Genomic DNA, 26,987 nt, shown 5'->3' on the forward strand with positions numbered 1-26,987 from the left:
TTTTATAGATACTTTCTTCACTCTGCTCCCATCCAACCAAAAGCAAAATGTGTTGCTTTGAGGCTCATAACTTTGTTTGTTAGAGGATTTACAGGATTTTCTTTTGACTAAGTACATTGCAAGAGTTGTGCACAGAAGAACCTTTGGAAGGCAGGGAATAACTGTTATAAATGATATTATAAATGATAATGCATATGAATGTTCCTAAAATATAAGCAGGTGCAGAAAGAGACATGAAAAGTGTTTTTTTAGGGACTACACCTATTATTTTGGCATAATTATTTTGGCATAATTATTTCAGGTAACTTAATTGCTAACAATTAACAAGCATGATTTTTCCTCTGTGAAGTTGGCAGTCTGAATGTTCATTTGTGTCACCTTCCACCTCTCTGCCTTGTCAGGCTAATGGAGATTTGCTTGAAGTGGAGAACCAACTTTTCAGAAAGCTTTACTGACTTTCTCAAATGTTACATTCTTGTTTTCTTGTTCCTCATTCCTTTTTAAAAATGGAAATACAAATGTAATAAAAATAATCAATTTCTTTTTCCCAGGAAATACTTAAAATAAGCAGTGTTAAACATACATTCTCTGTAAATGTAATTCTCTTCCATTTGTTCATAAACACAGAAAGAATATTAAATATGGAAAGTTTCCCTTACACTTTCATTTGTTGTAATCAAACTGTGGGTTTGATTACATTTTGCATTTTGCTTTGGTTGAAATGAAAATTGATACAAGTGTGTGGCTTGGGGACCTCCTTTTTTGGAGCATGTTTATTACTACCACCATTCTGACAGCTTCTGTCACACAGCAGGAGCTGGCTTCTGGTTTTCAGGAGGTTTTAAAATAAGGCTCTTGGCTGAATGAAAGTTATGTGACAGAATGGTGAAATATCCCCTAAGCTGGAATGTCCCCAGGATCTGCAGCTTCTCAGAGCTGTCCATTTCAAACTTCTGTCAAGAATACAAATCTCACAGAGAAGCTGCATGAGGCCCCTATAGGTTTTTTAAAACCCTGATGTTGTAACTCTGGAGGAGCCGTACATCTGCATTAATAAAGCAGCAGTGAACTGTATTATCAATACCTAAAAATCTACCTCACTAATATAAATGTGTGTGACCTGAAAGCAGTCTTAAGGGATTAAATAGATTTTGCAGTGAAAGGAAAAACAGACAACAATAGAATATCTTGAGTTAAAAGGGACCCATAAGGAGCATTGAGTTAGTGGCTGCTCCTCACAGCACTACCCAAAACTAAACCATGTAACTAAGAGCATCGTCCGGACAGCTGCGAGAGCTGGACATCAGTCCCACATCAGTATTGCTGAGACAGAAGCTGACATGGGGTCCTGTGCCACGGGCAGGGTGCAGGGAGCCCTGTGGGACTGGGCAAGGACAGTCAGGACAATAGTGCCTTCAGGACCCTGACAGATCATTTTTAAGTATATGAAGGTTATTATTAATGGAAAAAAAAAATCCAACGTAACCTCAGTGTATTGATGTTAAAAGAGATTTTGAAATGGTCTTGGAAACACCAGTGAGTTTCCTCCTCTTGTTTTAGCAACTATCTTCTGTACCTCCATGCCACGCAGCCTGGCACAAGCACCTCTGCCCATCTACCATGTTGAGTTAATACACTCCTCTGCTTTAGAGCACCCATGAAGGAGATGACTCAGGCACACATAGGGTAGCGTTATGGCTCTTTGCTACCTTGTGAAGACAGGGGTTCCTTCCAAGAAATCATTTTTCCCACGATTTTTATGCTTCAGGACTTATCTTGGACTTAACAAGGAGCAGCCCAGAGTACCATCTTTAAAGCAATTTCTGTGTCTTGAAGCAACAAAAGAGAAATTATAAATCATCATAATCTTTTCAGGTGTAACCACCATTTCCTTTTGTTTGTCTAGTTGCTTTGACAGACTAATGTGCAAAGGATGGAGCCGTGCCCTTTGCTTCTTCCCCGTGCACATTTACCTGCAGATGGCTGCATGCTTTGATTTGACATGCATGCCTATGCTTCATGTGAAGCAGGTCCTATCTAACCTTATTTTGTTTGTTTTTAATGTGTCCACTCTAAACTCTTTTGATATCAAGAAATCACTTTGGAGGTCCAAGTTTAAAACCAAAGTATTTTAATGATTCTGTCATTATAATTTTCCCTCTTTCACGTTATAGAATATGAAAATATTCCTGGTGGGTTCCCTGCAATATTCATGCTGACATTCTATGCTCATGAAGTATGTGACACACACAAAACATTAAATTTGGTCTCTTTGGTCTGGAGACTGTTGCATATTATGTAACACCCCAGGGTTTTCTATAAATAACCAGAAATTTGTAACAGTCACTTTGCTGCTGTGTGTAATAGTGTTCTTTTGACAATGCATTGAGCTGGAAATCCAAACTTGCAAGCAAATGCTCTGAGTTATACTTTGCAAGAACCTGAGCGCATTCTGAGTTTTGTTGAGCAAACGATGACTAGTTTATTCAGTTGCAGTAGGCATTGATTGAAAATATAGTTTATAATTTTTGTGGGGATGATATATATTTCTCTTAGTTTTTTCGATAAAGCATAGGTGTAATGCTGTTTTGTTATGATTTTTATAAACCTGTATTTGTAGAGAAGTGTTGTCTTCCATCAGCTCAATAAATGAGGCTTTTGCCCATACTTTTCCTTAGACTAGACAGTGGAGTTGGTATTTGATTCATAAGCTTTTGATCCATACTTAATGCTGGGATGGCTTGCATCCAGAGCATGCAGAGCGATGGATATTGTGTACCTAATGAAGTAGCTGTTGGTGTACAGCACAGTAGGAGACTCTCTCATGTTCTTAAACAGCAGCAGTACAGAATGTCAGTATTCCTTGGTGGGTCTCTGGGGAGAGAGGTTGAAAGAGCTCCTGAGAAGCGGGGCCCCTTCTGTTTGCTCCCTTTTCTTTGCAGTGGGTTTGCAGTGAAGGTAAAATTCTGTAGTAGGTTTTTTGGTTTTTATCCTAGAGCAATTTAGGCTGCACCATCATTTCACAGAAACATAATCCCAGAAATTAGGATGTATAATTGCTCGTTTCAAAGGGTTCTCTTCTGCCACTGTAGCTCAGGAAAACGTCCTCTGAAAACAGTGGAATTATTTTATTTGGTGAAAATATAATTAAAGAAAGAAGAAAGTAATGAATATAGGAGCAATGAAATGCAACTGGTTTTGGTCTTTCCCTGCTTATAAGAAAGATAGATTATATTATCCGGATTGCGTGTATGCTTATTTTCCATGTGTAAAAGCGGTCTAGCTCTGGGAAAGTACCCAGAAGTGTGACTTGCTATGGCAAGCTTCAGGCAAATCTGATGTCCTGTTCCATTTAGTTATACTTTAAGATACAGAGAAGGATCTAAGAGGCAAAGAAATGGATGGAGGTTATGCTGGATCCAAGTTGCTGACCGAAGTCCTCTAGAAAGAGTACAAATAATCTCAGAAACTTCTTTCAAAACCTGAGAAGAGTTATGCAGTCTTAGCTCTTCTCTTCTATTGTCTCCCCAGGAAACCTGAGGCACCTTTGCTTCTGCTGTCGGCTTTCCTAATTTGGCAGCTTGAAGAGGCTGTTAGGCCATTTTCTAAAACACTCCTCAGTCATCAAGACTGAGCAGGACATCAGAATCGCTAAAGTAATGTGAAAGGAGTGATAGGGAACATCGACAATTCCTGTTGAGCAGAGGAAATGATAATAATATTCAGCAGGTAAAGCCACAATGGTACTGAACCTTTGACACTTTCAGAAATTAAGGAGTTACCTAGGAAGCATATCACTGAAAAAAAAAAAAAAGGAAAAAAAGAAGCCTCAAAGTGTGTCATAGGGTGGTCAATACTATTGCTCCTGCTGTGCTGAAAGGCCAGATAAGCACTCAGAGTTGATAATTTGCCTGAAGCAGAGTGGAGGACTCCAGAGTGCCTCTTTAATGGGTTATTCACTCAATCAGTGCTTCCTGAGAAGAATCCACCTGGGGAGGGTTGGCACAATATATTCACATGGACAGAGATCACATCAAAGAGTTTAACACCTCAAATTGCCAAAGGCAAAGCAGGAGCACAGAGGGATGCATTAATTTCCTTCTAGTCTCACAGCAGGTTAAGGGAAGAAACGTGGCTCCAAGCCAGGTGACAAGCAGCATACCCCCCAGGTCAGGCTGACTCAGGGAGGGTGTGTGGTCAAACTCTCTCCTCCTGAGCTGACACCCTATTTTCACCTAAAGGTGGAAGAGAGAAGTGATAATGTGAGATACATTTACTTTGCACAGCAGTGAGGTTCTAGGAACAGAAAACAAAAACTGTCTGGGAAAGAGGAACAAAATAAGAAGAGAATTTAGAACTGCCATACCATGTATTCTGCATTTGGCAATTTGTACTTCAGAGTTAAAACAATTTCTTATGTGGCCTTTGAAACTGTGAGGCTGCATGCATGAAGGAAGCATTGCCCTTACGTACTGAAAATTAAAACAAAAATTAGTCTTGGAGCATAAAATCTGCCCATTTAGGTAGCTGACCAGCGTTCCTATGGAGATGGTTCTCCCAGAAAGAAGCTGAGGAAATAAGGCTTGGAAATTTATATATTAGTATGTGTGCAGGAACATAAATTAGGAAGATTGACAATTTTCGTTGCTTTCATTGACTTTCATTTGCTGTGTTCCCAGGCTGACATCTGAAGCTACATCTGTTGAGTTGCTAGCAGAGAGGGGTATAGAGGCAGAAGGGCATGGGGACAGGATAAGCTAAGTCCCCACATTGACAGTAGGATCTGCAATGATAGCTTAGTATCTGATGTAAAAAACCCTAATAGAAACAGGAGCTTCCCAGCATCTCTCCCAAACCTGGAAGGAACCAGCATGTAGGGGTGGTTGTCAGCTCAGCAGGAACTTTCAGACCTCTGGATGCTTAAATCACATCATTATTACAGACACCTCTGGATTCTCTGATTAAGGTTTTCTTATTTTGCTTGGAAGGATTATAGATGGAATGAGGATTAAATGATAAAGTGAATCATTGTGAGAGTGAGGGAATGCCTACATTGTGAAAGAAATGGTGACTGCAGGAGACCTTTTTATTTCAGTGGATTGTGTGGAATGAAAAATATAGGTTTAAGGCATTACAGAGCCTAACACTGCCCTTGCATGCACAAAGTTTGTGAGTTGTGCCTGGTTTGACTATGAGATCCTTGGGGTAAGGGCTGTGGGTTTTTTAGATCACCTAGCACAGTGTGGCTCTGATCTTTGTGCAGTCCTGGAATGAAAACATTAACGATGATTGTTTTTCATGGCAGAGGCTACAGCAGGCTGAATTTACAATGTTTATCTGATTTAATTATCTTCTGCTTAAATAAAACATGTTCATCTTAGTTTTCTGTTTCTTCTTGGATTTTTTTGTAGTTTTTGTTTAGGTTTTTTGTTTGTTGGTTGGTTGGTTTGGTTTGTTTTTTTTTAATACAGTATTCAAGTGAGAAATATTCCTTTGCAGTATTTGACAGTTATTTTTGTGTGACTCAAATGAATAAAAATCAGAATGCACGCAGCCCCAAATATCAGGTACATCATTACAATTGGTTTTTGACTGTCTATTTCAGTCTGATAATATTGTGCTTGATTACCATCATGGAGCAAGAGAGAATAATCCAGGGCCTCAGTGGCACCAACCACTGAACAGCTCTCAAGCCATTTAACAGGCAAATGCAAGATCTATAAACCAGTATGATGAACCACCTGCTACTCCTTTCCTACCGTTCTTTCTTCTATTCTGCAGATACAAATTACATGAATCTGTATCACCAAGAAGTATGCAAACTCTAGCAGAATGTCAGCCTTCAACCCTGCTGCATGTATGAGAAAGCAAATAAAAACCAGGAGAACTGATAAACTTTTTCCATGCCATTCACACTTACCTTAAAGCTCATCCAGTTCCAACACCATTGCCATGGACAGAGACACCTTCCACTAGACCAGGTTGCTCCAAGCCCTGTCCAACCTGAACACTGCCTGGGATGGGGCAGCCACAGCTTCTCTGGGCAACCTGTTCCAGTGTCTCACCACTCTCACAGAGGAAGTAAAGAGCCTCTTCCTAATCTTTAATCTAAGTCTACACTCTGTCCTATCCTATTTGGCCACATTTAAATTAGTAGTTGTTTTGTTGAAAAAAATGGAGGCTATTTCACCATTTCACTAGCCCGTGGTCATAGTTATAATTTACCTTTAATTTTGTGCTTTTTCATAATTTATAGCTAAGTTAAAGAGAATGAGCTACTCTGGAATTTGCTTTTAAGGCTAGTTACATTCCAGAGGCAAATTTTAGAAGCATTATTTAGACACCATTCTGAGAATTACATGTTACTATGATTACTTCTTTATTTTACTGGGTTGAAATAGAATCCAACATCTGATTTGAGAATACTTTTGTGTCAGTATAAGCTGTTTTCTGACACCTTGGTGAGTAGACTATGTGAGTCTCATTGCTTGAACATGTGAGTGTAAGAGGCTTCTGTATAAAAGGCTACCATTTACATTTATAATTTTAGCTAAAGATGAAGGATGGGAAAAGTGGAATGGAGATACACTTCTATCAGTTGATTTTTCCTTTTCCAATCTCTGTTTTTGATTTTCAGGTGATGGAAATTAAAGGACAAATGATTCATGTGCCAGAATCAAATTCAATTTTGTTTCTGGGTTCCCCCTGTGTGGACAAGCTGGATGAACTGATGGGCCGAGGTCTCCATCTTTCAGACATACCTATCCATGATGCTACTCGTGATGTCATATTGGTTGGGGAGCAAGCAAAGGCCCAGGATGGCTTGAAAAAACGAATGGATAAGCTGAAGGCAACACTAGAATGCACACATCAAGCCCTGGAAGAGGAGAAGAAGAAAACAGTGGATCTCCTAATATCTATTTTCCCTGAAGAAGTGGCTCAGCAGCTGTGGCAGGGGCAGCAGGTTCAGGCCAGGAAGTTTGATGATGTTACCATGCTCTTCTCGGACATTGTTGGCTTCACTGCCATCTGTGCGCAGTGCACGCCCATGCAGGTCATCAGCATGCTGAACGAACTCTACACGCGGTTTGACCATCAGTGTGGATTCCTGGACATCTACAAGGTAATAGCTCAAGTCCTAAGTTAGCAAAATCTAACTGAAACTAAAGGGGAAAAAAAACCCAAAACCCAGTAGCCATCTTTCTAAGTCACAGACCTTCTCTGTAAAACCATGAAGGCAATATTTTTGTTTTGTGTGGAAAAAATAAATCTGAAATCACATAATGAAAATCAAATACTTTGATGCTGAGCTGTCATGGCTCCTCCATATATACCTCATATTCCTATTTTCCTGTAGGCATTACTTCTGTATTATAGCCTAGTTTCCTTTAGGTGACACATCAGCCACAATGTCCTAAGGATGATGAAGTGCACAGTGATTATCCTAGCCCAAGCTGCAGCTCCTGGATGATACTCAAATGCATTCTGTTTCAGCTGAAAGCTGAATGGTTTAGTGTTTAGATAGGTATCTTTTATCTGAAAGAATTCAAATTTTCTATAAAAAGCAAAGCATTCACTAAAAAGTAATTGTTATGAGATTTAAATTTACACTGAAAAATTGAAGAGAACAGCTAATGTCCATTCATAGTAAATGAAACAAGTGGGACATGGCACTGGAGTGCCATGCTCCTTAACTACCCTCAGAAAAGGAGATGTTGCAAAGGCTGGTTCTGTTAGCAACCTCATCACCTTCACTTCTCTTTGATGGATTTGGTGTCCATTATGTGTTTGAGAGAAAAGAGTGGGCAGGTAGAATTTAATAAATGCAGTTAAGATATTATCTGTGCAATTATCCTGTGAACTCTACAGAGAATATATTTTGTATATGGAATACGTTTATTTTTGTATAGAAAAGCAAAGCAAATTTCCTTTTATAGCTGAATACACCAAAGGAAAAAAATATAGTCGTAAAATTATATATTGACTTCATTTCGTGTCTGATGCTTGCAGACTAAATCACCAGTTTTCAAGCCGTTTCAAATAGTATTTGTTGGTAGGCTATAGAGAAAAGGTTTATCTTTCAATTTTAGCCTCTACTACACTTCAAAAAGCACCCAAAAATATCAATTACCCAGTTAAAAAACAACTGTAACTGTAAAGTTTCAACACATACCACAGATAGAACTGGACATAATGCAGATATATGTTGGTAGGAGAGTAGAGCAAAGTAAAAAATCTAGCTGTATATAAGTTTTATGCTCCTGGGCTAGGGGTTTGTTTTACTAATGTTCAGAAGCAAAAGGCCACGTTGGGAGAGGACTGCAATGGAAGGTACAGACCCTTGTTTGAAAATTTTATCAGTGACATAGTCAGAAAAGATTGGAAGTTTGATCTCAGTTTGTATTGATGTGATGTTGCTTCACTTGATCTCAATCCAGCTGTGAGAACAGGACATGAGGAAATTCTGACCCACAGTCAAGAGTGATATCTGGTGATCCTGTTTCACATGCTGTATCCAGTACATGGGTGTAGTTAGTATTTTCCCAGATGAATAATTTTAGCCATCTTTTTTGAGGCATTCAGGACATTCTTTGTTGAAAACCATGGTTGCATGGGAATAGGAAATAAAGTATGTAAAACTCTATGACCTGTTTGGAAGAAAGGTTGGTTGAGTCCTGTGGGAACACTAAGAAGGAATATTTATACATAGGTTAGGAATATTATACCATTCAGGCTGTGGCCTTTTGCTTTTCACCTAGCTTTGTGCTGCTTTAGATGATAGAAAGATGTTAACTGTATTGAAGTACTATCCTGACCTGTGAAATAAGATAATGTCTGCTGAGATGGGTAGTGTAATATTTATGCATTCAGAAAAGGAATAAATACTCCAAAAAGTTAAGACCCCCATGTAATTCTATGAGCAGAGGAATAAACAAAACCTAATTTTGTATGGAAGGATTTCTTACACCTCTAACACCTTTTCTCCACTGTTGCTACCTTAATATAGCCAGTTATTTTCCAGATCCTTTTATCCTGGGATTTCCTCCATCTTCCTACTCCCCCATATCCCCTCAGCCTCCCTACACATCCCCTGCTTCCCTCCACAGCCCACTTGTGAGCAAGGCAGTGTGCACTCTGGCTATTTTGGAGCTTATGTATCTTTTTTTCTCTCCCCAGATTTTTTTTTTTGTATTTTTTTTAGGCTGAAGTCTAAAAAAGCTGCTGTGGGGTTGAGTGAAAATGACTCAGTTGAACGTTACAGAAAGACAAAACTCAGGCAATGAACCCTTTTTCTTTTCCTTAGAGAATCAGACTTAAAATAAAATGACAATTCTTTTTCAAAAGCATTTGCACTTTTAAAACAAAAATAGCTTGTGTGTTTATATCTTTTTCATTTGTTTCATATGGTATTCTGGAAGGTAAGTGTATCGCTAGGAATGATCACCACCACCACAACTGTAATTTTAGAAGTTATTGTCAGGCAGTGAATTTTAGATATGTAATCACCAGGATTTGTACCCACAGCCTGCCTCTAAGATATACTCCTGTAACCAGGCTACAGAAATTCATCATGTGATCTATATACACATCAAAACAGATTAATTTCAAATTCTCTTGGTTTTAAGCAACACAGCAAGAATAATTTGCAAAGATTATTTGGCGGGTACTTCTGAATACAAAATTCACCATTTTGTAAACAGAAAATTAAGCAAAATTCATTAAATAAATTCCATGCTGTAAATTATTCACCCAGCTTTACTGTTAACAGCATTTTGAATTCAGAACCTCAGTGCTTCTAATCTTGGACTCAGACAATGGATGTATTTTCAATTGTCTCATACTATTCATTCAGGGATGTTTACAGAGACGTATGGCACAGAAAGAAGAACAAAGATCCTTGCATTTAACAAGTCAGACATAGAGGGCAAACATAATGGGCTGTTGGATACAGATGAAGAAATTCTTGGGGGGCTGAAGGGGAATGAATTAGACTTTGAAAATTCTTGGAAAGGAAAGTAAGTAGCTGTAACCGATGAGGTAGGGAAAGGATGCCCAACAGATGAATGCATAGGTAGCAACGATACATAGAGATAATGGGCTCAGAAAATGAAGTTCATGGCAGCATTTTGAACGAATATCAAAGATGACATATCACATTTGTCCTGGCTGAGGTAGAACATTGCCATAAATGATATGCATGATGATATGAGCCTGGTGCCAGTGTGAGCAATTTGGAAGAATCTGTGTTTTGGAAAATGAAACTTTGGAAAAAAATTTGCTTACATATAGCGTTGATGAAAAATCAAGAGAGAAATCCTGGGGTAATCACAGCAGGGAGAGGATGTGAGAGAAATGAGAACTGGCAGTGCGTTTGGAAACTGGTGCTGCTGACTATCTGAGTTAATTATATTTGGCTTGGAATTAGGGAATGGGAGAAAAGATGCTGTTTAGCAGGGAGTGCAAATCAGAGTAATGCAGGGGACATGCTTGGTAAGCTAGTGTCTGTGGACATGCAAATAAAAACATGGATTCCAGGAGCAGAAGTAATGGGAGAGAGAGGTCAGTAAATTTTGAAAGCAATTGTTTTGCATAAAATTAATACTGTTTGGCCCAATTATTTGTCTTTCTTTGGACCTGTTTTTCTATGTATGTGAGTTCCTGTTTGTGAGCCAAGGGCTGCAAAACTGTGCTTCAGCTAAAGCATCTCTTTATCAAATAAGCTATTTAGATATGCTGCAGCCATGGCTGCTGGCACTTAAAACTTAACCATGCAGATTGAAATCTTCCCTGCTTAAGATTCCTGCAGCTTCTGTTTCTCCTTCCAAGCAATATGTCTTTGACATAGAAACATTTTAAGTATTTTTTCTTGTTGAATCCTTTTGCCTGTGTAATCCTGCTTTGTTAGCTCTTTCCCCCTCACCTTCCTTTCTGAAACAACCCAGTTTCCCTCCATCACCCTTTCACTACTGCATAGAGTAAAGGCAGCATGTACTTTTTTTGGCAGCTGTTCTTTTGGCCATGCATGCGCTAGCTGGGTGACTGTATGCTGGCTGGTTAACGTCAAGCCAAATAGGGCAGAACCAGGCTCTCTTGTATAGGTGTTAGTTTCTTTGTCCTTTCTCTGGACAGGGCAGCATTTGTCCTTGAAGACATTTGGACATTTTCTCATAACAGTAAACTTCACTTTCTGTGAAGTGCCGAGTTCCACTTTCCATATCTAAGCAGATAGTCCTAAATGTTTTTATTAATGAACTGCCAAAATGTCTTTGCCATACATCTTTGCTGTCAAAATTTTAATTGAAAGTTTATTGAATATTTATTGAATAAGACAACATAATTCTGCAGGTTAATTTTATGGTTATAATTTACAAACTTGTTACATGAATTTCTTCTTTCTTTCGTTTTCATTATGTGGCTAAGTTGATAATCCCTGAGTGGTGCCACACACATGCTTTGAAGTCCTTTACCAGCTTCCTTGGAGTTCTCTTTGGTTATTATTGCTGGCAACATTATTTCACTTACTTTACACTGAATGATATTTTATTTTTCCTGAATGATACAGCTAGCCTGTTGGATCTTCTTTTTCTGATTTTATACACCTAACTCTGGCTACAGCCTTATTTTTTGCTTGCTTTAGAAACCTGAGACTAAAAAAAGGTGGGAAGTCTGGACTGCTCTGCAATCACTGGAGACTGATACTCACCAGTTCTGAAAAACACTGTTTATACTGAGCTTGTGATAGAATGTTTTTAGGAACCTAATTTTAAATTCGCATTTTCTAAAAATGCTACTTTACATTTTTACACTGATAGTTTAGGTTTCAGAAATCAGTATCATTATACAGAAAATACCAGTACTTTCTCAGTGCTATGACTATCCCTCCTTGAGAGCTGATATTTGTACATATTCATATATATGTTCTTTAGCTTACTATCGGTGCTATAATGACTAAAGATTACTGCAATTAGAGGAGTCATGAGCTTCAGGCTATTCTGAGAGTTTTCCGGCTGTATGTTTTATCAGTTAAAAAACACAGTCTTCAGGTTTTCATGTAAAATCTATCGCCACAATTTTTGTCTTCTTTCCATCACTTTTGCAGTTTGAACCTTCTAAGTTCAGTGCAGCTACATAAACATTCTGAGAAGCTTTCAAATTCTTTTAGCTTCAGCTTAGGCATCTGTAAGATTATTATGAAGGTTATTATGAAATGCAATTAAAATATGTAAACAATTCTGGTACTCTTATATGAGCAATATGATGCGCATAAAATACCATAATATACCTGATTTAAGATGAACAGGTGTTTTAGGGACTACTAGTGTACTAGGTGTTTCTTCCTGTTAATTTAAAGTCAGTGGGTTTTGAATGTGTAATAGAACAAAACGGGTAATAGAAGCTTGCTTTCTCTCTGGTGCCACCAGCCTGGTAGAACTGGCCTTCAGCATGCTGTTCTTTTGAAGTCCCACCATAGAGGGTTCCTGAACCTTTCTTGCTCTGAGCAGGCTATAATAGTGACTTTCTCCTTAACCTCTCTGGCTGTGTGTGGACTTGCTGGCATGCAGATATGTTGCACTGCTGTATGAAGTTAGGGGAAAGCTGGGGCACCTATCTTTTGGGGGAACTCAGAAGTATTTTGGGGTTAAGTTAGAAGAATAAAGCCCAGCCAAACAAACAAAACCCACAAAAGAGTCCTTGGATTTTCACTGCAGATCTGCTGTATCACCACCCAAGAGCTCCAGGATATTTTAGACTTCCCATTACTTTAAGCACTCATTTTTCTGCAGCCTTGCGGAGGATTTACACTTTTTGTCTTTAGTGAGATGTGCAAATGAAGCCAACAGACACGCGGGGTCCAGAAGAGTTATTATTTTCTTTATAAGCATACAGACCTGCATAAAGCACTAAAACATCTGTGTGTGTTCCCCTGCTTTAGGGAATTCATCACTCAAGAATCCTCTAAAGAGTATAGGATTTCTGCTTCTGTATATAATTTCTTCCTCAGGAATACCATGCCTGTATCTATTTCTTTCTCTCTTTCTCTTTTGTCTCTCTCCTTCCACTTTTCTCTTACCTGAAGAACACACATTTGTTTAAAATATCTCTCTCCATTTCCCTCAATCTGCCTGGGAGACCTAGAGCCTATTCCCAACTTGCAGGTCCTGGGAGTGCTCCCCAAGTCCTCAGTTATGTGTGCATGAACCTTGGCTATATTTTGACTTTGTATTTGAACAGGACCATGGAGGGGATCCTTCTCTGGGGCTTCCCCCTGCATATTGAGGAGCAAGCCCAGACACAGTGGCTGGATGGGAACAGTGGCTAAGAGCATGCCCTGTTGCAGAACACACGTCTCCCCCATGCTATGTTTTGTAGAACCCACCATTAATACTTACATCCTTTGTTTTCTTGGGTCAAGTTTTGTACGTTCTAAATTTTAATATCTCTAAGGGACTGGAGAAAATTGATCTGACTTTCCATCAGCCTAAGCTATTTCTATCTAAACAGTCCAGTACTGTGTCAGATCTAGCACAACTGTGGCAGCATATGGCTATGCTTCATATACCTGAGCATGCCAAGATGCAGCATTTTTTTTCATTCATTCAAATAGCATTCGTGACTGCACCTTAATTTCTTATGTGATATAAATAAATATGGAGGATACTTAGGTAAGTTAAGAGAAAATAGCCATGTATGAGTTTCAAGACAGATACATTAAAACTTATGTAACCTTGAGGAAGATGTTGTTCGGTAGTTCTTTTAATAGCGGGTATACCTATATCAAATTAAGACCAATCTTACATCTGGAGAAGGGTGGTCACATTAAACTGAAACTTGTGCCTTAAGTTATGCATATTTGTTTTAATATTTGCTTATTTTGTTAATCAGTTCTTTGCTTGGCTTTGCAACTACCTCACACAAGGAAGAATGCCAGTCAGGACATTTTCTGTTCATCAGCCACATTTGGTGTGATTTTTCCGTTTTCATACTTCTTTACAGCACAGAGAAATCATTTATGCACTGTATTTTGTATTTATTCTGTATTCTGTGACTAGAAACAAACCTGATGTTGACATCATGTGAACTGTAAGTCTTATAATGTCTCTATTTTAATTAGTAAAAACCCCTTTTAAAATAATAGAAAATAATTCTATGCAGCAAGTACCGTTTATTCACAGGGACCTCGACACGCTTGTGAGGTGGGCTGATGCCAATCTCATGAAGTTTAACCATGACAAGTGCAAGGTCCTACACCTGGCTCGGAGCAATCCCAGGTACAGCTGCAGGTTGGGCAAACAAGAGATTCAGGGCAGCCTGTTACCCCTTGGTCTGTCACTATAGTCCCTAATGAAGAGTCCCTCCCCAGCATCCCTATAGCCCCCCTTCAGATACTAGAAGGGGTTCTCCATGCAGCCTTCTCCTGTCCAGGCTGAACAGTCACAACTGTCTCGGCCTGTCTTCATAAGAGAGATGCCTCACCACCCTGCTCATTGTCGGAGCAATCCCAGCTACAGCTACAGGTTGGGCAGAGAAGAGATTCAGAGCGGCCCTGCAGAGAAGGACTTGGGGGTGCTGGTCGATGAGAAAATGAACATGAGCCGGCTTCAGTGTGTGCTCACAGCCCAGAAAGCCAACCATATCCTGGGCTGCATCAAAAGGAGAGTAACCAGCAGGTCGAAGGAGGTGATCCTGCCCCTCTACTCTGCTCTTGTGAGACCTCACCTGGAGTATTGTGTGCAGTTCTGGTATCCTCAACATAAAAAGGACATGGAACTGCTGGAACAAGTCCAGAGGAGGGCCGTGAGGATGATCAGGGGACTGGAGCACCTCCCGTATGAAGACAGGCTGAGGAAGTTGGGGTTGTTCAGCCTGGAGAAGAGAAGGCTGTGTGGAGACCTCATAGCAGCCTTCCAGTATCTGAAGAGGGGCTATAAGGATGCTGGGGAGGGACTCTTCATTAGGAACTGTAGTGATAGGACAAGGTGTAATGTGTTCAGACTTAAACAGGGGAAGTTTAGGTAGGATATAAGGAAGGAGTTCTTTACTGTTAGGGTGGTGAGGCACTGGAATGGGTTGCCCAGGGAGGTTGTGAGTGCTCCATCCCTGGCAGTGTTCAAGGCCAGGTTGGATGAAGCCTTGGGTGGGATGGTTTAGTGTGAGGTGTCCCTGTCCATGGCAGGGGGGTTGGAACTAGATGATCTTGAGGTCCTTTCCAACCCTTACTATTCTCTGATACTATTCTATGATTCTATTCTATGATTCTAAATCATTGACATTATTACAGCGTACATGAGAGGGTTCCTCCATATATGGGATACTCAAAGGTTTGTGCTTAAGACTAAGTAGGTGCTACAGAAAGACTTTGAATACAGGACTTCCTGCAAAATCCTCCTGAATTTGCCAGCATATAGCATCATTAAACTCACTAAAAATAAAATGCCCTGAGGCCTAGAGCAATTGCTGCATAATTAGGCTCTTGGGAAAGGGGCTGAGGGATATAGTAAGACATTCCTTCTGAAGAAATAGTTTTACCAGATTTCTGAACTTCATAGGTGGACACTTGGAATCCATTCCTGCTCAAATGGGAGGGACTTTCCATACTGGACTATTTCCAAAAGCAGAATGCAGTGTCATAAAAGCATTGCAGAGTTACCTTGAAACTAGGGGTTACGATTTCACTGCTTAGGAGTTAATTTTGAAAAGCTGAGACACAGAAGTTAAGAGAGGTAGAAATGGAAGGAGATTTTTGATCCATTTGAAGATAGTCTTATTCTCAAATCATACCTAGAAAACTTTTAAAACCTTTAAAAACCAGGAGGTTTTTAAGGTATCCCAGAGATTTTTGGAATCTGTAATTAATATTGTATCCAAGTAGAATTAATTTCATCAACAAGTGTAAGTAATTTAATCTGACAGATGTTGTTAAGCTCTAAAGTGTTGCATGATTCAACTATTTCAAAGCTTTTCTGCCAAATCTGTGCAGTGGAAAAACGTACAGAATACTTCAAAATGCAAACAGAAGTAAGCTTCAATTTCTATTCATACAACATAACCCCCCTCCCCAAAAAAAACAAACCAAAACCATATGTTTATTAATATGAAAAAAGTCAGTATTCCCTGTTTGTTACATAGACAAACGTAGATCTGGAAGTTACCTCAGGATCAAGTATACTTAGGCTGTGCTCAGAGGAGGCTTTTCTGAACTGTACCTACTGCCTCCAGAGAAAGGACACGCACACTTCATCTCTCAGTGGAATAACTTACCTAGTTTCTATCCAGCATGTTTCTTTGACATTTCTCTCCTTAGAATGTGTGTTTTAGGTTATGTGACTTGTTCAAGTCTTTCTAACATAAGCTGCCCAAAATAGTTCACGTCTACCCTCCCTCCTCTTAGTGATTAATAACATCCCTGACCTGCATGCCAAAATATGCATGCCAAGATACAGGATTTTTTGAGCTAAACAGAATCCTGCTGTTGTGCTGACAAACAGTATCTTAGCGCTAGCTGTCAACACACTCGTTCAATCTTTTTTTCGTATGGGGTTACTTAATGTGAGCGGGAACATGCACTCTGTAGTGCACTTCCAAAATCCCAGGGTCTGCCATGCATAAGAAGGTAACAGTTTCACAAACTAAGCCTTCCCAGTCTGTGGCTTCCAGTTCCAGGTGCATTCCCATCCTGAATCCTGGCTTCATTCTGGGATGAGAGTTAAGAAACCACCTTGAATATTCATATGCTCCATGAAAATGCAACCTAGGTGTACAAGAAGCTAAGATATGCTTTCTAAGTCCAAGTTGACTAGTATGGATGCCACTTGTTCCAAGAGACAGCTAGGGTCATACCCTGACTTTGTTGCTTAAGAAACTATTTCCAGGTCTTCAAAGCAAAATTAATAAGCTAGAAGTCATTGATTTTCTTGTTAATGTAATCATAAGAATCACTTAAACTTCATATTCTCCAGTAAATGCTGTTCTGAGCCTGGATTAATATCTAAGAGTGGAAACTGTCATATGGAGTGTAGAAAGGCTCATCTGTCCACCTAAAAGTCAATTTTCCAGAAGGACTGTTTGATTTCCCAGAACTTGCACTGTCCTACTTCTAAGATTTACCTGCCTCTGTGAACTTCCATATTCACTCTGCTTATGTCTCTTCACATGGTCTTGTTCATTCTTTCTCTCCTGCTGTTCTGGGATAGAGGTGAAACAATGCTATTTATAACATAGAAGTAGTCATCTAGACTATTCTCACAGTCAGCAGAGGTAAGTATGGTTTTATAGGGTAAGTGTGAATCACTTTTAGTCTGAGATTCATCTTTTCCTGAAGGAGATGCTTAGCATAGGTCAGATGACTGCTAGAGTTCATTTCATTTCATGGATTATGGAAAGAATTGAGAGTGAATAATTCATATTCGGATTACTATATTAGAGACATCTCTGGTTAGGTGAGCTGAGTCTCACCCATGTAGTCTACATCTTACTAACTTGCAGCCTATACGGTTGAAATATTTCCTTTTCCTGCTTGTGCCATCTAGTTCTTGCATGCTTTAGTTTTAGTTATTTAATCACATTACATAGTTTTATACCATGTTATGTTTTTTAATGCAGAGCGCATTTCGATTGAGTTTCACTGCATTTTAATTTCTGTCATACAATCAGCATCAACCCAAGTTCTTTCTTTCCTAAGTTAATTGTTTTTTGTTATATTGGCACTAGAATAACTCCCATCACCACAGAACATGAATATTGCGCTGTCTTTCAGTAGGGTTCCTTAAAATACTTTACTGATTAATTCAAAGCTTGACTTTTCATGACTTTTGCAAATGAATATGATGATTGTGGTCCAAAAAAATATCTATTATTCCCTTCCATTGAAACAATCAATAACATGTAGGATTGACTGTAAGATGCAATGGAGTATTCAAGGGTCCTTAACATTACTGCTGATTCTATTCACTTTTAGCTAAGAAGAGAAATATTAACAGCATTTCATCAACCATGGAAACTGTGGTGGCAATTTTACTGATGATCACTGGAGAACAATAAAGAAAGGCTGACATTCTGGCAGATACTAATCTGCTGGATGATCACCAGGGAAACTGTAGTGTTGCAGCCCCAAACAATGCAACTGTGACTCAACTGAGCAGTAAAGTTACCTATAATAAAATACAAAGAAAAAAAAATCAGTATAGCTAATAGGTATATTGGGAAACAGGGTGTAGCAAATAGCGAAAGTTTGGATTACAGCAGAAACTGCCATAGCTAGTGAATTATAATGGTCTGTGTTTGGCAGTATTGAACATGGAGATTTGAAGAAGTACAAAAAGCCCCATGAGCTACTTACGAAATGTCAGGTACATGTGGCAGACTTTGTTCCAGCATTGTCATTTTGAGATTTATGCCCTAAAATACAAGGGTTATGTGCTTTATCACTGTATTTGTTGAAGCATCTATTAAAATCCTCGCTGTCTGCAGAAATGTTTGATTATTCTTTAAAAACTTGGAAAGTTCTTTTTATCTGAGTGATACCTTACGGTCAGTAAGTTTCACAGGCTTCCCTCTTTCCTAACGCATAAGGATTATGGATTAAGAGCCCACCTTGTCATCTCAAAGACCTCCCACAGTCACTGGAGCTGCTCTTAGGTTCCCCTGAAGCCGTCTCTGCTTGTCCAGAGGCTGAACAAGCCCAGCTACCCCAGCCTCTTGTCACAGAGCAGGTGCTTCAGCTCCCAGCATCTTTATGGCCCTCCACAGAGTTGGATCCAGTTTATTGACCTCTGTCTTGTACTGAGGGGCCCTAAACTGAATGAATGCATCTAATGAATGAATAACCACTTTCCCCAGTCTCTGCTCATACAGCCCAGGCTATCATTGGCCATCTTTGCTCTGAGGATGTGCTGCTGGCCCAAGTGCCCACCAGAACCCCCGGGGTCTTTCCCACAGAGCTGCTCCTCAGAATTTGGCCCCAGGCTGTATCAGTTCCAGAGAAATTCCTTCACAGGGGGAAGACTTTGCACATATCCCTGTTGAATTTCTTAGGTTTCCTGCTGGCCAACTTATCCTGTCTGTTTACGTCCCTTAGGATGGCAAACAGACTGTCCCACCCAGTGTGGTATCAACTGTGGGCTTGATCAGAGTGCAAGTAATGTTATTGTCAGGAAAAGAAGCATAGATTTTGTTAGAAAAGAGAAACATACTTACTCAGTTGAATTCTAGATAGTTTCCTTGCATATTGTATTTTGAAAGGTGCTAACTGATCAATACAGATTGCATGCACCTAGAACAGCGCCTGTATTGGTGGAGGAAAGGGGAAACATGCATTGACAACAGGTGAAAGGAGAGGCAAGAATTTTAAGATGGAGAATAAAGTTCTTTGTGGGGAAAAAACCCACACCCAAACCAGTTAAAGGAATGGTTTTCTCAGTGGGAAAAGTTAAGTACGGAAGAAGACCACTGAAGTGTGATAGCTAAGCTCTTTTCCCTGCTGCTTATTTCTATTTTTTTATCAGTCTCAAGCTTTTTAAGAGGAAACTCGTATCATTGCAACAGCTGTTTGTTATTATTTCAGTTCTATAAAATTAAATTTTATAGACTATCTCCCAGCACTAGCAGAGTTTCAGGCTATTGGCAGATTCCTCAGAAGTGATAAGAAGCAGTCTAGTAATAAGCTTCTCTTCAGCTAAATATAGCATATACACTTTGTATACTGTGGCTGTAAACAGGGTGTGGAGCATAAAGAAACAGTTTAATACTCCAAGTTTTCCTGCCAACTTCAAATTATAATGATTATGAACCAGTACTTACTTCAGCAGAAATAAATATTTCGGGTGATTATAATAACAGAAACATTTGAGACCACAAGCAGGATTTGATGCATGTCCAAAATCAACTGAATCTGAAGAAATATCTGTTACTCTATAAAAGAAAGATAAGGAATCAAGACATGGCTGAAGAATAGCTGGGTTTAATTATTCTATGTGAAGTCTGTATGTGTGATATGGGTAATCTATACATGCTGATAGAATAAACCAAATAAATTTTGGACAGCATAATGTCTTTCCTCATACATGTACCACTGAAAGGTTTTCTTTTCTAAAGGAAAAGCATCCTTGAGCAAAGGATGGTTATGCAATACTTATGTATTTACTTTCCAAAGTAATCCTGTATTCACTTGTATAACTTCAAGGTACATGGGACTGTCCTGCAGTTCATCCAGAATTGCACTGTAATTTTTTTTTCCCTGTGCTTTGTGAGGAAAAAAACCAAGGAAAAATCTGGTCTTTAAATATATATATATATGTGTATATATCAGGCAAGTGCTGAAGGATGAATGTCCCTTGAATGGATTTGGCTTGAGAAGGGCTGCATTAGCGGTTAATTTTATCTCAATGGGACAGCCAACTCAAACTAAAATCGCTAGTTCAACCTGTATTAAGGGCTCTTATTTATGTATGACAATATTCTAATGGTATTTATTTCTATAGTGAAGACAATACAATTTTTTATTTCCAATTTATTTATTTTACAAAAAAGTATTTAAAAAGCATTTAACAGTCCATAGAGACAGTGGCATAGAGTATTTTAGGATGAATAGCTACTAAATATTATAATCCTTAGGAGTAAGATAATAAACACCTAGGCACTGCCATGAGTATTTTGGAGATTGGAACAAGAGTACACAAGTAGTCTTCAGAGGAAGGGGAAGGATCTACAAGGGACTTGCTGTTAAGGGCGGATTTTCCCCCTGAAGGAAGACATAAATGTTCAAATTTTTAAACCCTTTGGAGTCTTTTTTTACGTATTTGGTTTTGATCGTAAGCAAAGAAGCCTTCTTGAGATGAATATAATTTAACCCATTAAAAAAGGAACAACCCATAAAATAAACACATTTATGGCTCTTATGTGGAAAAAAATGAAAAAGAAAGTAACAGTAAGGAGTATTCCACTGTGACAGTTATAACACAAATTATGTATCAGGCTTTTACAGCAAGCCTGCTGAAAGAGACAGGGCTAAAACTAGAGCCAGCTCTCCCTCCAGCTACTTCTTTCAATGGATGTAATGTTTCTTATTGCTGTAGGAATTTCAGATTAGAATTGCCACAGGAGTGTCCCACATAGTTACATTTTTAATGTTTATTTCCAAGTTGTGCTTTGAAAAAGTTACGATTCCTGAGACTTCTAGGATTCCTGAACTTTTTAGACAAAAATCTTTAAATTTGCCCTTACAGGTTTCACTTACAAAATGGTGTTTCCCCATGTGTGTGCAACCCTGAGAAATGAAGTGTAACACTTCAGTTACTTCATTACTTCTAGAAGTTCATATACATATTGCCTGGTGCATATTCATGCATTCACAAGGAAGAGTAAAGAAGAAGTGGTGTTATTTCGATACACCACATTTTCTCTTCTAAACTGTCACTGAGTCAACACCCTGACTTTGTACCTGGAGAACGTCATTGAGCTACAACTTCCAGTTTCTCAGTTAAGTAACATAGCATAACACCAAGTTTAGCTATTGGTAATTAGAAGAGACCTGTTGGAGCTGCCCGGGGGAAAGTTTATTAACCTCTGTTCTCTAGACACACTGGAAATGGAGAAATTGCATTCTGACTGCCAGATTCATCTGAAAATCATATTCCACCTAAAACTGGTATAAAATAAGAATGTGTCTATAATACAATAACTTTAGAATTAAAATCCTATAATAAGTACTGTTCATGTCTAAAAGAGACATATAGTATCTACTGAGGACTAACAGAATTTGGGTATGTAGAAAATGACTTCCCAAAAGTAGAAGATATTTTTGTTTGCTTCCTGCTGCAAGTCTTAATCATTGTCACTTTACAATATTCAGCAGCATCAGGATGTCTACCAAGAAGCTTTTTCTGATTTGTAGAGTACACACAACTACTTCAATTGATTACGAATCCTAATGTCTGATTTGTTGATGGCCTGACTGAAAATCTTTTGGGCATTTCCAACGGCTTTACCTGGGTTTATAGCAGGCTTTAGAGAAGGCCTTTCTAAAGCAGTGTAAGTAGCTGCAGTGTTTCCTGACTTGTTTGTTAATGAAGAATAAAACTTATATCCTACATTTTTCAATAGATTATTCTAATTTTGAAATCTAAGTTCATCCTCACTTCTGTTCAACAGTGCGTGTATTAATTCCCAATTAATGAAAGCTCCAGTGACCCTGGACGTGATAAATCAGCAAAAGGGGATGAAAAGTAGGTAAGAGTATGTCAAATTATCAGTGAGTGGCTAGAAATATTAAGAGCAGTAAGAAACCATAATTTAACTAGAACAAAAATGTACTAAATCTTAATAAAGTTTAAACTGTCAATCGTATACAAGAATTGTTGAAATATTCAAAACAATATATATTTTTTAAAAGAAGCAGGATAATGTTTTCCAACCTTAGTGCAAAATACATTTTCCTGTATATGTATCTAAGAAGGATATAAAAATCAAATATATTACTAATAATGCACTGTAATAGTCACATTGCAATGTCAAACCCTCAGAATTTGGTTTATCACATGATAGAGATTTCCTCTGGAGTTTCATTACTGCCTATCATAGAATCACAGAATCATAGAATAGTTAGGGTTGGAAAGGACCTCAAGATCATCTAGTTCCAACCACCCTGCCATGTCCAGAGGCACCTCACACTAAACCATCCCACCCAAGGCTCTGTCCAACTGGGCCTTGAACACCACCAGCAATGGAGCACTCACAGCCTCCCTGGGCAACCCATTCCAGTGCCTCACCACCCTAACAGTAAAGAATTTCCTCCTTATATCCAATCTAAACTTCTCCTGTTTAAGTTTTAACCCGTTACCCCTTGTCCTGTAACTACAGTCCCTGATGAAGAGTCCCTCCCCAGCATCCTTATAGCCCCTCTTCAGGTACTGGAAGGCTGCTATGAGGTCTCCACGCAGCCTTCTCTTCTCCAGGCTGAACAGCCCCAACTTTCTCAGCTTATCTTCATACGGGAGGTGCTCCAGTCCCCTGATCATCCTCACGGCCCTCCTCTGGACTTGTTCCAGCAGTTCCATGTCCTTTTTATGTTGAGGACACCAGAACTGCACACAATACTCCAGGTGAGGTCTCACGAGAGCAGAGTAGAGGGGCAGGATCACCTCCTTCGACCTGCTGGTCACGCTCCTTTTGATGCAGCCCAGGATACGGTTGGCTTTCTGGGCTGCGAGCGCACACTGAAGCCGGCTCATGTTCATTTCATCATCTTGAAGAGTGTGAAACATATCTGACTGCTGCTATTTTTAGCAACCTTGGTTAGTATGTTCTTTTTCTCTTAATTCCGTTGGCATTTAGTTGAATATTTATGGAGTAAGTTGGTCTGTGGTGTGCAGAGGGATGCCAGGATCTACCCAGAAGATAGCTGGGTGTGAGCTATCAGCAGTGCTCTGTTTTTCTGGTCCAATTCTTGCTCCTAAGCCAAGACATGTGAAATCCCCTTCTTCTGCATGCACATCTGACTCACTGACAGGCCCAGCCTGAAATTCTAAAATGCAATGAAAATCTGTATTGCTCTCATCGCTTTTTCTATTTTAACGTCCTAATACAACCTCATGAAGTTCAACAAGGCCAAGTGCAAGGCCCTGCACCCCAGTTAGTGTCATCCCAAAATTAATATAGTTTGGGGTATGAATGGGTTAAGAGTAGCCCTGCAGAGAAGGACTTGCAGATATTGGTAGACATGAGCTGGCAATGTGCACTTGCAGCCCAGAAAGCCAACCGTATTCTGGACTGCATAAAAAGATATATGGCCAGCAGGTTAAGGGAGGTGATTCTCCCCCCATACTCTGGGACCCCACTTGGAATGGTGCTTCCAGCTCTTGGGTACGAAGTACAAGAAAGGCATGGACCTGATAGAGTAGGTCCCGAGGAGAGCCACAGCATTGATCAGCAGGATGGAGTACCTCTCCTATAAGGGAATGCTTAGGGTTGGGATTGTTAAACCTGGAGAAGAGAAGGCTCCAGGAAGAACTTATTGTGGCCTTCCAATATATAAAGTGGGCTTATGAGAAGAGCGAAGAGAGAGACCCCAAAAAAGCAGTTGTGGAGAAAATTGGAAAATTTGTCAAATCTAATTTTAAAGGAGGACTGAGCCAAAGTTAAAGTTTGGTAGATACTCAGCATGGAAATTTCAGCTTAAATGCTTAGTTGGGAAAATCTTAGTAATGACTGAAAACAGGGCCACAGAATAATAAACCATTAGACAGCCTTACCAGTTGTCTTCACATCCAGTTTCAGCTACCAGGATGGTCTCAACAGTCCTAACCATTCCCCTGGTTTCCGGTGTTACTGTCAGAGGAGCTTCATAGGGACAAGCACTTGAAAGTCATGAGGCAGCTTAGGTCCAATTTTTCTGGCAGTACACAGATACGTACAATGAAACTTCAATCATGCTACTCATTCAGTGCATACAAATTAACCGTTAAATTAGTTTACACAGCTATGGAAATTTCCAAATGGGAATAAGCTAAGAAAATAAGTTGTTTCGCATGAACATTTCAGGAACATGATATGGTCCCAGGTCTGTACTTGCTTACAGTGGTGTAATACAACTATCTCTAGTGGAAAAGTTATTCTGAAATTAAATTATTCAACATTTGTATTTAATTTTTGTATTTCACATCATTGATTCAGCTCTTTTTGTAGCAACTGCTTTATTTCTATTCAAACTGGTTATATTCGTCCATAGGTTTTAAGAATGACAATGGATTGCTAGTATTCTTCCTTCTGATTTAGGGATATATTTAGCATCTATTTCTTAGCCATCCAGAGTGTCTTTTTTAACTTCTGATATTTTTCTCACTATGCCCATGTATTTTCTTCCCTAGTTCTACATTTTTCACCAGCCATTTCAATATACTTGCCCGTCCACTTGTCTTTGGAAAGACAACTTCCTAAACTGCAGGGAGTTGGCAACTCTACTTCTTGTGGACAGAGATCCTGAGATACGGCATGTATAAAACAGGAGGCAGGCAGCAGTATTGATTGCTCCTGTGTTTTTTCTTATACAAGCACTATGAGGAGCTTCCAAAAGTGATGAGGGAGTGCTAACAGCTGTCTCAGCTCTCAGTTCTTGAGAAACCCTCAGCTTGTTACATATATCCTCCTGCACAGTCAGCAGGAAAGGATAAGGTGCCAAACTTGGCAATGGACTTGTAGCAGGTTCTGTAGGTTTGATGATGGGAAATATTTGCTCATACTGCTGCTCTAGATTCATGCGCTGGGTACATTTACCTGTAATGCTTAGTTTTTGAGTTTCTATTTCCAGTTCTGGCAATTAATCTGAGAAGAGCTCTATCTACTAATATAAGTAGAATCCCTGCAGAAAGAAGAAGAAGCTCTATTTATTCCCTGAACAACTCCTTCCTCAGTGCAAGCTTTCTTCTCACACACATCTTTGCTGAAGCCTTTACAGGCATTCCTATAGCATTGTGGGCAGGGTGAAAGCCAGATTAGTTGCACAGCTAAACCCGGATGAATCTGTGAGGACTGAGTCTGCTTGGGCATGTGTTAACGGACTGTGTGCAGAGCATGTTTCAACTGTGTGGGCAAGCAGAGTGCAAAACAATGCTGATAATAAAGCTGCAGAACTTGAGGGTTTCAGTATTTCTCAGGCTGCCTTTAACCAGATCCTGTGGGCTCCTGTAATTTCTTTTGCTTTCGCTTGCTCCTGAGGGACAGCTTTCTTCAAAGGAAATAAAGGATAAGAGAGAGATAAGGCCTGTCTGAAAAGACCAGAGGGATCATACCGCTGAACTTGATGCCTGAAGGTAGGAAATTCAGTCAGGTAGCCTGCGTAGTAGAGACAGGTCACAATTCTTATTTGAAAATAACAGAGACAGGTACAGCCAAAAGTATGTAGCAGTAGCATCTATTTATTTGAAAATTATCCCTATACTAGGAAAAGCTACCTGCTAATGAGAAGTTATAGACTCTTCACTGGTTTTTATGGTGATGTTTTGCTTTCTCTAATTCTCTTCCTGATATAATTTTCAAGCAGAGCAAATAATAATTATGAATTATAATCATGTGGTGCTATTCTTACCCAACAGCAAAATCAGCCAGGATGGTGTCAAAGCTGTAAGCAGTTTCTCATTTAGGAAAACAGAGTTTTCTGTATTACTGCTATGGGGAAATATTGTCATCTCTCAGCTGATGGCATACACTGTTCTAGATGTAATGATCTTCTTTGGTTATAATGGTGATGAACCACTGTGCAATCACGTCAGGTTTTGACTACACCTGTTTGCAAACTCAGGTAATTATGCTTCGTTGTCTAATTGCTTATTTTATGGATGTTTTGCTCACACATTTTAAGCAATGATATTTGATTGCAGATAAGTAATGATAGGGTTATCTTCTCATTATCATACTTGAACATTTGATTTGTGTGATTGCTGCAGGTGGAAACAATAGGTGATGCGTACTGTGTTGCAGCAGGGCTCCATAAGAAAAGCCTTAGTCACGCTAAAGCCATTGCCCTCATGGCACTGAAGATGATGGAGCTTTCAGAAGAGGTTCTTACTCCGGATGGGAGCCCTATTAAGGTAACAGCTTTGCTCTTTATTCTTAGGTAGTCTGAGGTACATAGACCTGATTTATTCTGTCATGTTCTGTCAGTTGAATTTTTTTTACTGCTAGAAGAATTTAAAATTGCATCAATATATCACAGTCTTTTTTAATGGACATATATTTCACTGGTGCCCATCAGCAATCATGTAAGATATGCCTTACTTTAGTAAGCACAGTAGACCACACAGACTAGCTGTCACCTTGTCAAATGTGTTGAATGCATGTTTGTGGCTGGAGGGTATTAAATGCACTCCCAATGCTCTTCCTCCAATTCAGTTTAGTGGGAGAAGAAAATTCGCATGATCCATGACTGTCTCATGCTATAAGCCAAAATACAGTATGCAATGACAATAGGGAAATACAGTTTGGAAGTAGCCTCCTGA

General features: G+C 39.3%; 1 protein-coding gene across 2 annotated transcripts in view; it reads left to right on the top strand.

Moving 5' to 3' along the window:
* GUCY1A2 (guanylate cyclase 1 soluble subunit alpha 2) overlaps positions 1 to 26,987 on the top strand; it is a 151,491-nt gene that overhangs the window by 76,595 nt on the left and 47,909 nt on the right. For both annotated transcript variants that reach the window (XM_065678665.1, XM_065678666.1), the window contains exons 5-6: positions 6,638 to 7,123; positions 26,436 to 26,579. In XM_065678665.1, coding sequence (XP_065534737.1) covers positions 6,638 to 7,123; positions 26,436 to 26,579 — 630 coding nt within the window. The remainder of the gene's footprint in view (positions 1 to 6,637; positions 7,124 to 26,435; positions 26,580 to 26,987) is intronic.

The sequence above is a fragment of the Lathamus discolor genome, chromosome 4 (assembly GCF_037157495.1).
Source record: "Lathamus discolor isolate bLatDis1 chromosome 4, bLatDis1.hap1, whole genome shotgun sequence".
NCBI classification, from domain to species: domain Eukaryota; kingdom Metazoa; phylum Chordata; class Aves; order Psittaciformes; family Psittacidae; genus Lathamus; species Lathamus discolor.